The sequence below is a fragment of the Helianthus annuus genome, chromosome 11 (genome assembly GCF_002127325.2).
Source record: "Helianthus annuus cultivar XRQ/B chromosome 11, HanXRQr2.0-SUNRISE, whole genome shotgun sequence".
In the NCBI taxonomy this organism is placed as follows: domain Eukaryota; kingdom Viridiplantae; phylum Streptophyta; class Magnoliopsida; order Asterales; family Asteraceae; genus Helianthus; species Helianthus annuus.
In genome coordinates, this window is record NC_035443.2 from 55,978,582 (window position 1) to 55,990,742 (window position 12,161).

General features: G+C 34.4%; 2 protein-coding genes across 4 annotated transcripts; both read left to right on the forward strand.

Moving 5' to 3' along the window:
- Positions 1 to 4,670: 4,670 nt before the first annotated feature.
- Positions 4,671 to 10,758, forward strand: LOC110890006 (patatin-like phospholipase domain-containing protein 4). Of its 3 annotated transcripts, XR_004871322.1 has the most exons (9): positions 4,672 to 5,349; positions 6,057 to 6,200; positions 6,379 to 6,451; positions 6,529 to 6,634; positions 6,713 to 6,809; positions 6,890 to 6,985; positions 7,077 to 7,240; positions 8,512 to 10,471; positions 10,558 to 10,758. XR_004871322.1 is itself a non-coding variant. In XM_035979296.1 (8 exons), the coding sequence occupies exons 1-7, from the start codon at positions 4,726 to 4,728 to the stop codon at positions 7,218 to 7,220; spliced, it is 1,284 nt and encodes a 427-aa protein (XP_035835189.1). In that variant the 5' UTR covers positions 4,672 to 4,725; the 3' UTR covers positions 7,221 to 7,240; positions 10,558 to 10,752. The 3 variants fall into 3 exon arrangements, 2 of the variants coding, with proteins under 2 accessions (XP_021993270.1, XP_035835189.1); XM_035979296.1 differs by lacking the exon at positions 8,512 to 10,471 and having other exon boundaries at positions 10,558 to 10,752; XM_022137578.2 differs by lacking the exons at positions 8,512 to 10,471; positions 10,558 to 10,758 and having other exon boundaries at positions 4,671 to 5,349; positions 7,077 to 7,624.
- Positions 9,787 to 10,561, forward strand: LOC110890007 (E3 ubiquitin-protein ligase RZF1-like). Its single transcript, XM_035979894.1, has 2 exons — positions 9,787 to 10,370; positions 10,558 to 10,561. Exons 1-2 carry the CDS (start codon positions 9,787 to 9,789, stop codon positions 10,559 to 10,561), a joined length of 588 nt encoding a protein of 195 aa, XP_035835787.1.
- Positions 10,759 to 12,161: the final 1,403 nt, after the last annotated feature.

The following is a 12,161-nucleotide window of genomic DNA, read 5'->3' on the forward strand; positions in this document are numbered from 1 at the left end:
TGAGAGGTCCATCATTTACAAATGGCAATATATATAGGCACTATGATATTAATACATACATAAATGATATGGGAGTTGGTAATGTGGATGGTCACTAATAAATAATATATTCATAACAAAAAAGTATTTTTTTATTTTTTAATTTAACATTAAATTTCATCACGAAAATAATGTTGGAGGAACTCTTATCACATTGCAATATAACAATTAGGTAAAATGGTAATTTCATTTTAATTCTAGGAAAACCGTTGATTGTCAATATCAATGGATGTCAACACTAAAAAAGTGACCAGTGGCTATTTTATCCTATCAGTGGATACCGAACAGTTTTTTTAAACATTAACATTTGGTAAGTTAGTGGTCAACACGAAGATTGAAGAAACAAAGGTTATATTTCATCAGTAGATAAGTTTTAACAATCAACTGTTTCAACCAAAACAGCGGTTGTAACAGGCTTTTAAACAGATGTTTCGCCTTATATATCAGTTTTCTGGACTCAAAACAAAACTTTGAACTTAAACAGATGATTGGCAATAAACAGAAATTAGACCATAAACAGATTTTTGACCTTAAACAAAACTTCGAGCTAAAACAAATGTTTGCCCATAAACATCTGTTTGCAAAAAAAAGACCAATTTCAAGAATACTATACCCAAACAATCAAAATGAGGAGCTTAATAATCATACAAGTATACTTTATTTTTATTTATTAGTATAAAAATGAAACAACTGTTTAGTTTATATTAAAGTTCAAATCAATGAAGGGATTTGATAAATACTGTTACATATAAAGACTGTTGAGAGAGAAAAATACATCACATATATGAGCGAGCGAGATTTGAATGTGAAACCAGATAATTATATCTTATTTATAGGATAAAAATATATATGGTTTGAATTTTGAATTTCAAAATTACTGATATTATTAATAATTACTGATTTGATTTGAAAGCAATTGTGATGATGTTTATTGGGAACTGATGTTTATTGGGAACTGAAAGGTAAGTAGTGTATATCTTTATATCCCTCCTTATTAAAGTAAATAAATATTAGTAATGATATGCAAAGTAGGAAAAAAAGAGAACGTCAATTCTAAATTACCATCTTGCATAATTTTAATTTCAAAATTACTGATATTATCAGTGATCTGATTTGAAAGCAATTGTAATAATGACATTTCTAATTTTTATTTTAACTTTAATTAAGAGATAATAACCGTCAGTTTGAAATTCATATTTTGCATATTTTAAAAGTCCAAAGCTCAAGAAATTACCATTAATTAGTGATTTGATTTGCAACAAATAGTCATCAAGTATTTTTTATATTTTTTAATTTTACATTAAATTTCATCAGGAAAACAGTACTGGAGGAACTCTTATCTCATTGCAATGTAATGATTAGGTAAAATGGTAATTTCATTTTAATTCTAGTTTTTATTTGATAATTTCAATATATCACTAATTAACACCATCAAGGCATCAATTAAAAAAATGTGAGCAGTGGCTGTTTTTTAGGAATACCGTTGATGGTCATTATCAATGCATGTCAAGAATAAAAAAGTGACCATTGGGTATTTTTTCCTGTCAGTAGATACCGAACAGTTTTTTAAACTGATATATAAGGCGAAACATATGTTTCTTCAAAATTTGTTGACCATTAACTGTCCAAACATCAGTGTTTAAAAAACAGTTGGGTATCATCTGATAGGAAAAATAGCCACTGCTCACATTTTTATAATCAACTATTTCAACCAACACAGCGGTTGTAACAGGCTTTTAAACACATGTTAGGGCTAAAACAGATGTTTCACCTTATATATCAGTTGTATGGACTTAGACAAAAGTTTGAACTTAAACAGATGATTGCCAAGAAACAGAAATTTAGCCATAAACAGATTTTTGGCCTTAAACAAATCTTCAAGCATAAACAAATCTTTGCACATAAACATCGGTTTGCAAAAAAAGTCCAAATTCAAGAATACTATACCCAAACAATCAAAATCAGGAGCTTAATAATCATCCAAGTATACTTTAATTTTATTTATTAGTATAAAAATGAAACAACTGTTCAGTTTATATTACAGATCAAATCAATGTAGGCATTTGATAAATACTGTTACATATAAATATTGTTGTGACTAAATTGAAACATATAAATATTGTTGTGGCTAAATTGTAACATATAAAACAATGAGATGATAACATTTATCAACCAAACAGACTATAAAACTTTAATGTGAAAAACACTGTTACATATAAACACTGTTAACATAAACAAAGGTCTGAGCATAAACAGATGATTGCTCATAAACAGAAGTTTGGCCATAAACAGATGTTTGGCCATAAACAAATGTTAAAGGCCAAACATCTGTTTAACACTTAACAGATGTTTAACTTAAAAACAGTGTTCAACCTAACATGGGTTTCCATTATCTATTGACCAAAATGCAAACAGATGTTAAACCACTGTTTGTTATTGTACTTTCCAATATCTTCGACAATCGCCATGAACTCCGTGGAAGTACTCAATGCATTTCCAGCAGGATTTATAGAAACCTGATGTCTCGTGAACAAACCAACATGCAGTATCCGAAAACACTTCTTCAGCTGTGGAAGAGTAGCCCTGTCCTCATATACTTGATAGTTAACTTTGTTCATAAAAAGCTGCTAACCAAACAGTGGAGCATCTCATTCTACAGGTTCGATAAATTAAAGGTATTCTCATATAATTCTTCCTGGCTGCTTCCAAAGAATTGGCACTTTGGACATCTGTTGTTCTTCAAACATCTATTATCTAAGAAGTTTGAAGTTTGAAGACAACAGATGTCCAAAGTGCCACTTCATTCACAACAGTAGAACAATCATCATCATCATCATCATCATCTGCAGCAGATCATTCACAATCATAATTTAGTCATAACTCATATAACAAAACTTCAGTAAAAATCAAAAACAAAAACACATACCATTATCAAGGGAAACCACAACTCTCCCATCAAAGAAGGTAGCACATACAACCTTTAACGATGTTGCAACAATTATATTGCAACATCGATATTGAAAGATTGATGTGTGATGGGAAGCTTCATTGAAACAACGATGTTGGAACAATGATACTGGAACGATGATTATATAAGGAGCAGTGGTTAGTTATAACAGTCCTTAGCACATGGAATTTTAATAGAGAGTTGTCTACATCAGTGGATAGGCCTCATCAGTATTTAAGTCCATCAGTCTTTATAAGGAGCAGTGGTTAATTATAACAGTCCTTAGCATGATCAGCTGTTATAACAATCAGTCTTTATAATTGTATTACATCCTGTTGAAAAATAGAATTGATAAATTTAGGGAAAGTGAGGTTTAAAGATGATAACCCAACGGTGGAGCATCTTATTCTATAGGTTCGATAAATTAAAGGTATTCTCATATAATGCTTCATGGCTGCTTCCAAAGAATCCGCACTTTGGAAATCTGTTGTTCTTCAAACATCTATTATCTAAGAAGTTTGAAGTTTGAAGACAACAGATGTCCAAAGTGCCACTTCATTACATCGTTATCAAACCTGTAGAATGAAATGCTCCACGGTTGAGTTATCATCTTTCAACCTCACTTTCCCTAAATTTATCAATTCTATTTTTCAACAGGATGTAATACAATTATTACCTTAATTAAGATATCTTCAACTGCATCTTCTGATAAATCAACATTGATTTCACTCAAATGATCCCTTCAACTGCATCAAAAAATACCAAAAATAAAACTAATAAAACCATCCAATATTCCCGAGTACTCACCAATAATGTGATGATCAATATAATAGCAAACAACATCAAACAATAATGGCAAACAACATCAAACAATAATAGCAAACAACTGATGTTGAATACACTGTAGATGCTGAACCACTGCTGTTACAAACAGATAATACCTCGAGAACTGGAAATGAAACCCTAATTTTAGAAAGAATAATCGCTGAACATACTCAAACATCAATAATCAACAGATGTTATAGTCATATCATCACCATTAAGAAAAAAACGCTTATTTCTGAACATATTCAAACATACCAGCTTATGGCAGGAATCTATACGCAGCTAAGCTGATTTAAACTTTGATGACAATCGATGACAACAACCCTGGAACCATATGATTAGATTATGAGTAGAAATTAGGATTATTGTAAATAAGAGGAAATGATGAAAGTATTTCAACTAAAAAAAAGAAGAACAAACCTTTTGATGAAGTAATCGATGAACAAAAGAAGATTTTATGGTGGCGTCTGCAAGAAGATTAAGGTTTGCAGGGTTTGTGAAATTTGAATTTGAATCGCCGGAATATAGAGAGAGAAGGAACCCTGAGCATTTGTAAAGAAAGAGGAGAGGTGAGAAGAGAGATTATATAAGGAAAAGGGCAGTGGTACTGTTGGGTGGGAAAAGAGAACTGAAGATGCCCTAATTAAGTGACACGTGACCCAAATAAATTTTATTTATTATAGATAATAGATTTTCTTACCTATCAAATACTTTTAATATTCCTTTAAATCAAAGGTGATGTTTTTTTTAAAGGAAATATGATACAAATTTTGTAACTGATTACGTCACATCATAAACTGAACCCTTTCACATTCATTCACTTCATATTATATTATATTATTGCCGTTCAAAAAAAATATGTATTATATTATTATATTATAATAAAAAATAAATGAATCTATACACAAAAAACAATGAATCTATACACAAAAACTCCCGTCCAAAGATTCATTTCTAACCACCACCACCACCACCGTACGCCACCTTCCCCGATGACAACTTCCGCCCTCTTCCACCGTCCATTCTTCAACCCTAACCCAAACCACCACCACCACCACCTCGCCCCACCCTTCCGCCACCCTCCAATCCCCCAATTCCACTCCAAATCCACCTCCAAAGACCACAACAACCTCACCGCCTCCGATCAACCACCACAATCCACCAACCGCTCCTTCGCGGTGGCCACCGGAGAGCTCTTTCTCGGAATCGCATCTCGGATTATCAAAACCAGCAATGCGATGGAGCAGCGGCTGGATTCAGAGGAGAAGGTTACGATGTTTGGTGAGGAATTGAACGGTAAAAAGGAATCGGAGTTTTGGAAGAGGTGGCGGAGGAAGAAGGTGGATGAGGAGGAGGAGGTGGTGGCGGCGGTGGTGGATGACGGAGATGTGGTGTGGGAGCAGAGGTTGAAGGATGTGGAAGCGGAGAGAAGACGGAAGGCGGTTACGAGCCCCGGGTTTAGTTTTTCGGCTGCCGGATTGTTGTTTCCTTATCATCTTGGTGTTGCTAAGTTTCTAATTGAGAAAGGTTACATTAAGGTGTGTTGAATTTCATTAAATTTGTTTGGTTGTAGATGTAATGATTAAGTGATTGTTTGTAATTAGTGGTTTTGTGGGTATTGGTTAGGGTTTTTGGTGTTTGATTATGTTAGAATAGTCTTTTTGTAGGAAATAGTTTTGTGTAATTTGGATTGCGTGTGCATTTTAGCAACATTGACACCATTTTGATGGGAAGTTAAGTTAAAATTGAGGGAGGTTTGCTACATATTGTTTGTTAACGCATTCGCGAATCTCAAGTCGGTTGTGGATAGGAGAAATGTTGAACTCATAATGCATGCGCGACCTTAGATATCTCCGGTGTTTTGAGCAACCAAAAACAAATTTGTGAGCAAAACAGACTGTATTGGTTGGTATGAGGGGCCAAATTACTTGGACATGTGGCTTAGGAATCACTATTTGCACTCATAATATAACTGAACATACATCACCATGATCGTATGATGTCATGAGGTCTTTGGCTCATTGGCATTCAATATATTTACTCAAATGCATGAACCATAAGGTTGTGGACTCGAGTCTGAGTAGAGACATGAACAGGCGTGTGTGTATTTGACGTAATTAAAGAAAATTATACTCTACTTTTTTAATTTTATAGCCTTCTATAGTTAAAAAAAGCTGCTATTGTTATGAAAGCTGTACATTCTTCTTTTTCCCCTGCAAGTAATGATAATAGTTGGTTGAATCAGGATACAACGCCCTTGGCTGGTTCATCAGCTGGTGCGATAGTATGTGCAGTAGTTGCATCAGGAGCAAGCATGGAAGAGGCTTTAGAAGCTACAAAAGTTTTGGCGCAAGATTGCCGAAGTAGAGGGACTGCATTTCGTCTTGGGGTATATTTCTCAATTTGTGTTTCAAAGGTGGTAAACAAACGGCTGGGTGGGTTGGATAATGGGTCAAAACAAGTCATTTCTATGCGCAGGCAAAACGGGTTGGTGACGTGATCAACCCTTCTTTTTCCAGTTTTTGAATTTCGTATATAAATAAGTAAATAATTGCTTCTATGTCCAGGCTGTTCTCAGAGATGTTCTTGAACAATTTCTACCTGATGATGCTCATATAAGGTCTAATGGGCGGGTTAGAGGTGAGCATAAAGCTTTCCTTCTAGAGAATGCAAATTATTAACATTTTTTTAAATACTGATTTTTATGACGAATGTAGTTGCTGTAACACAAATTCTATGGAGGCCTAGAGGTTTACTGGTTGATCAATTTGATTCCAGGGAAGATCTCATAAATGCAGTAATTACATCTTCATTCATTCCTGGGTAATATCCTGTACAATCTATTCACCGGTCTTTACTTTTATGACATCATAAGTACTAAAAGAATCGTATCTTGTGAAGATATCTTGCTCCAAGACCGGCAATCTTGTTCAGAAACCGACTCTGTGTAGATGGTGGTTTGACTTTGTTTATGCCACCAACATCTGCTGCCCGAACGGTAAACTTGATTCATTTTTCTTTATTGTCAGAATCTTTTTTATTATTCTTTTAGTGTTAAACATATATCGGTAATTACAGGTCCGTGTGTGTGCTTTTCCTGCGGAGCGTTTGGGATTGGAAGACATTGGGATTAGCCCCGATTGTAATCCTGAAAACCGGGCCAGCCCTAGAGAGGTACATGATTCTTTTTAACATTATTATAATATTAAACCCATTGATATTGTTTTTGTAATCATAATTAACACATAAATTTTTATTAATACAGCTTTTCAATTGGGCATTGGAACCAGCAGCCGATTCAATTCTTGATAACCTTTACGAGCTTGGATACATGGATGCGGCTGTTTGGGCTGCATCAAACCCGGTTGAGGATTTGGTTCAGGAAGATAACTTGACAGTTAGCTCGTGATTCCGGTCAGACTTAATGAGGTACCAGATTAAGAGTATGAAATGCCTTCTGCATATAATTGTGCATGACACTTCAATTCAAAACAACCAACATACTTGTGAAAATTGCAAAAATGCCATTTCGGGTAACAGAAGCTAGCAAAATCGACATCTAAGTTTTCAACTATGGTGTTTTTGACTTTTTTACATTGTGTTCAAATGTTTTTGTGTTGGCAGTTTTGCTAGTATGTTGGTTTTGTTGAAATTACAGTGTCGATTAAATGGCTTGAAATGCCGATAAACGGTATAGATGTATATGTTAAACAACTACAGTGTCTATATCCTTCAATATGAACTGATCAAACAATGTATTTGCTACATCATAAATCAAATATCACAAAAGTGTATTGATAGTGTTCTAATCAAGTAAAGCATACTGATTACTGACATTAGCCTATGTGGTCCGGCAGTTTAGGTCTTTAGGATACTCATTGATTATTGTAAACATGTTTAAATTGATACAAAACAGATTTTGAAGGTTAGTATACTGAATTTAAATCATTTTAATTTTTGAAGAAAAAAAGTTCAAATATGTAATGATGAGATATATTGACCTTATTATTTTGAGATTTTAATGTTATTTCATGATTCCAGTTACCTAACAAACATAATTCAAAAGTTAAATTTTACTGCTGAATGAGTTACTGCTTCAACATCAGCATATTTAGTAATTTTTCGCATATATGATTAGTTAAAAAGTTACTAGCGAAAAAAGAAGCAAATGCCTAAAATGCAGGCAAAATTCGTTTTTTATCTATTAACACAACTGAGTGAATTTGTAACTCAAATTTCACCTTTGTAACTTAAAAATGCAATAAAGTTTCAAATTTTTTTCTTTATATAAATTAACATCTATTGGAATATACAAACTCTATATTGCTTTAGAACTTATCTAATTCAAAGGGTGAAGGTTTAAGATAGTGAAATTGATGTTTGCCCACTACATGATCACTATAACATGCCTCCTCGAGCTAAATGTCGGTTTTGATTTGATGTTTAGCTTGAAACAAATATGGACGCGAAAGATAAAACTAAAAAATTAAAGAGGCCGAGTGGCCGACATTGATTGTTGTTGCGGTGCTAGTAAGATCTTTTATATCTGCTTTGATCTTGTGTTTCTGATTAATCTCTCTTTTCATTTAGATTGTGTTGCACTTTGATTTTTTTTTTTTTTTTTTTTACTTTCTTCTCCTTCTAGGACTTAGGCAGCTGCTAAACTCGATCCTTTTGTTCTTTTTCTTCCCTCTTCACAGCCAGCCAAGCAGCAAAGGCTGCTCCTGTGATCTTTGTTGTCTGTGCCACCCAAACAGAAGCAACTGCTACCCTTCTTTCTTTCCAGTGGTTTGCAGCTGAACAGCAGTTGAACAATCTGGTTCTTCCTCTTGTAACCGCACCAGAATCCCTTTTTTTGTCGCTCATTCTTCTGTCTTCATTCTACTGTTCTTGGCAGATTTTTGATGATTTTTTTTAATAAAACATGGCTGCAATTTTGTTTCACTTTTTAAACTTCAGAGTCGGTTCTTGTGGTTTGTAATCTGGATTTTTCTGGTTTTAAAATGATGTTCGGTGCCTCTTTTGTAAGTGACGTCGCTCTAAAGACGCATCCCGTGCTTGAAAGGTCGCTCCAAAGACGCATGAGGTGGCTAGTTTTGAGAGAGGGTGTGGTCAATGACTAGTTTTGTAATTTTTCCATATACAAACGCTACTTAGCTGTCAATTTGGCCGGTAGCTAGTACGGCCCTAGACACCTAAGTAAGCCACTGTCATTAATTTTTTTTTGAACGGCAAATTTCTTTTATTTGTTTCGTCTGTAGACTTGAACCCAAGACCTCCCCCTCTTCCAAGGTGTTTAAAGGTTTTGTCTTTGTCGATTGACCACCACCTCATTGGTTGATTAATTTACCAACAAAACAAATAACATAAATGTAATTTTAAAAAGTTAACATGACTGATTGTATTTTGGATTTTATTTTATTTTTTCTCTCTATACATTAGTTTAGATGAATTAAAATAGTTTCATCGAGCTCGAATTAAATAATGATTTTAACATCCCATAGAATGTGTAATTTTAATTCATATTATAATGAAATCAACTTTAAATACATTTGAATTATATTTGTTTGCCCCAAAAACCAACTTTGACAGTTTGACTTGCTCAAACATACTAAACTTTATTGAGAAGGCCACATAACATCCAAACTAGGCAAAAGAAAACCATCACAAGTTAAGAATCCTAAGACTTTTGGGCTTATTGAAGTCATCCCTTATCATTTATGTTTTCTTAAAACACACCCTATAAATACATTTCCATCACATCTCTCTCATTTCACAACTTTCTCCACACACTCCTCCTTCCAATCATGTCATTGCTACCTCGTCGTCGAGTTAGCGTCAATAGGAACCAAAGAATGAGAACTTATCATTACTATTGGTGTCGACGTTGTGAAAGAACATTTAGATCCAACTCAAATAACCTACCTCAAAATGTTTGTCCGCGATGTTTAGGCATCGTTCCCAATGAGCTTGACATGCAAGGAACTAGGTTGGTAACCAATATCGCAAACATAGAACCGTCTTTAGCCTCGCAGTTAATAGAAAACTTGACTTATCTATTTGACCCGCCAGAGCTTCAACCACCATTTATTGGTCCATTAGGCCGTAATACTGATACTGAATCTGAACAAAGTCTAGATTCGAATTTTATTTTCCAAGTTACAGGCTCTCAACCGACACTTTTAGGTGTTGGGTCTCTTAATCAACAACAAGCGGCTTTTGAAGCTAATAATGAAGAAGAAGAAAGCCCACGACCGCCACAAGCACGAACTTCGGTCATCGATGCTTTGCCACTTGTAAGTCTAACTCCATCTCATTTGGTTAACGACTCTCATTGCCCGGTTTGCAAAGACGAGTTTGAGGTTGGAGGAGAAGTAAAGGAACTACCTTGTAAGCATTTCTATCATTCTGATTGTATCATCCCATGGTTAAGCATCCATGATACATGCCCGGTTTGTCGTTATAAGATACAAGGCCTCTCAAACAACAACGAACAGGAACATTATGAAGACGCGTTTCCAAGACGAGATTTTGAAAACAATATCAACATGAATCGCGGGTTAGAACAATTAATCACCTTATGGCCTTTTAGACCTTTCGCGAGCTCCACATTTCGACAAGATTATTTTCGTGACAATAGTAACCCAACCTCGCTATTAGGTCCGGTCCGTCTATTAAAATCTTAATTTTGTTTGCCTATATAAATTCCTTCAATTTATTGTCTAACTTCTTATGTCTCTTTGCAGATAGAATTGGTGACACACTTGGTTCGGTTTATGACTTCTTATTTAATTTGGTGTCACCTTTTAGAAATAATATATATTAAGGCATTTCAAACACAATTCATGTTTGAATATGAATCTCACAATGTAAATAAATCACCAAATTATTTAATATGTAACAATATTATTTACTTCTTAATAATGATTTAACATTCTTTCTTTTTATTGTTGTCTCTATCCGTTGACAAAAAATTAATATACGACAATATTGTAAGTTTCTTCATAGTATAGTTACTATATTCAAACACTTGTAATGTGTCATGTGGACGGTATGACCTATATAGGTCCATGGAAAAAATGGGCATATGGGTCGTATGATATGTGGCGAAAATGGTCATATGGGTAGTACGAGGGTCAAATCATTCCACATGTAACATGTTTTGACTGACAAATAAATGATTGATGTGATCATTGACAAACTCATATGGCTTGTATAAGATATTTTCTCATCCTATCATATGGCATGTATAACCCATACGACCTCTGTGACATGGCAAGTGAGTTGGTATACAAATAAAAGTCGTTCATCTTTTACAACACCCATCGTAATATATGTGTATGTGGAACCCTAATGATTGACGTGCCATGATCACAAATCCTAATTCCATAAATGTTAAAAGCCATCCTAATTTAAAATTAGGAGTTACAAATACTTTATTATGTTGATATTGTATTAGTTAAATAAAAATATTCTTGAATACTAGCTCTACTCAATGTCCTCCAGATAGCCTTTTCAACATGTCATGCACCAAAAGAAACTAACAACTAAGCCATATAACGTGTATGACGGATAACAAGCGGTTGTAATAGATAACATTTATACGCGCACACAAAGAGTCAAAGACAATCATAACGAACCAATTTTAAATAGAAAGTTGCGAAAGATCACATAAATACGTGCACTATACATGAGGCGATTATGTAACCATATACTCTGCTTTCTTCCATTATATGTAGTTAGTATTTGACACTATATGTTTGGTCCCAACGTAAATGTTATGGTCTAGGGTAGTTTATTTAGAGTCCTAGATATAAGTACTCTTGTACAAACCCTAATCATCATCAATCAACACAATCATAAATATTTTGTTTGTCCTTGGTAATTTGGTATCAGAGCCACGAAAGGATCTTTTTACCTTTTTCCTTCCACAATCTCTAGATTACGGTCGCAACCATCAGGACGACATCGAAGCACACAAAGCTCCTCTACTCGGAGCCTTATCCCTAGTGGCGGATCCAAAAAATCCGCATAGGGTAACAAAATTGAAAAAGGTTAAATTTTTCTTAAATTTACACTACCGTCGGAGCGTTAAGGGGAAACCGAGGTTACCCCTTGTAACACTATAGTTTCGCCTTTGCTTATCCCACCAGATCACATCGATCATTGGGTCGTTTTTGGTCGCTCATTGGATCACTCTCTTTTGGTTTCATTGCTTGTTACATCACAACACTCGGCTGCCGTCTAGGGTTTCATTTCTAAACTTTTCGCAGACAGTAGTTTTCATAAAAGTAGTTTACGCAATAGTAGTTTTTTGCTATAGTATTCGCTACATTAGTTTCTGCAAACC

What these genes read in the sequence shown, in the direction of transcription:
- LOC110890007 (XM_035979894.1), top strand. Translation starts at nt 9,787, where the DNA reads ATGCAAGGAACTAGGTTGGTAACCAATATCGCAAACATAGAACCGTCT.
- LOC110890006 (XM_022137578.2), top strand. Translation starts at nt 4,726, where the DNA reads ATGAATCTATACACAAAAACTCCCGTCCAAAGATTCATTTCTAACCAC. An exon ending in GTCTAATGGGCGGGTTAGAG is followed by an intron (nt 6,452 to 6,528) that starts GTGAGCATAAAG and finishes TGACGAATGTAG; the next exon opens with TTGCTGTAACACAAATTCTA. An exon ending in ACATCTTCATTCATTCCTGG is followed by an intron (nt 6,635 to 6,712) that starts GTAATATCCTGT and finishes TATCTTGTGAAG; the next exon opens with ATATCTTGCTCCAAGACCGG.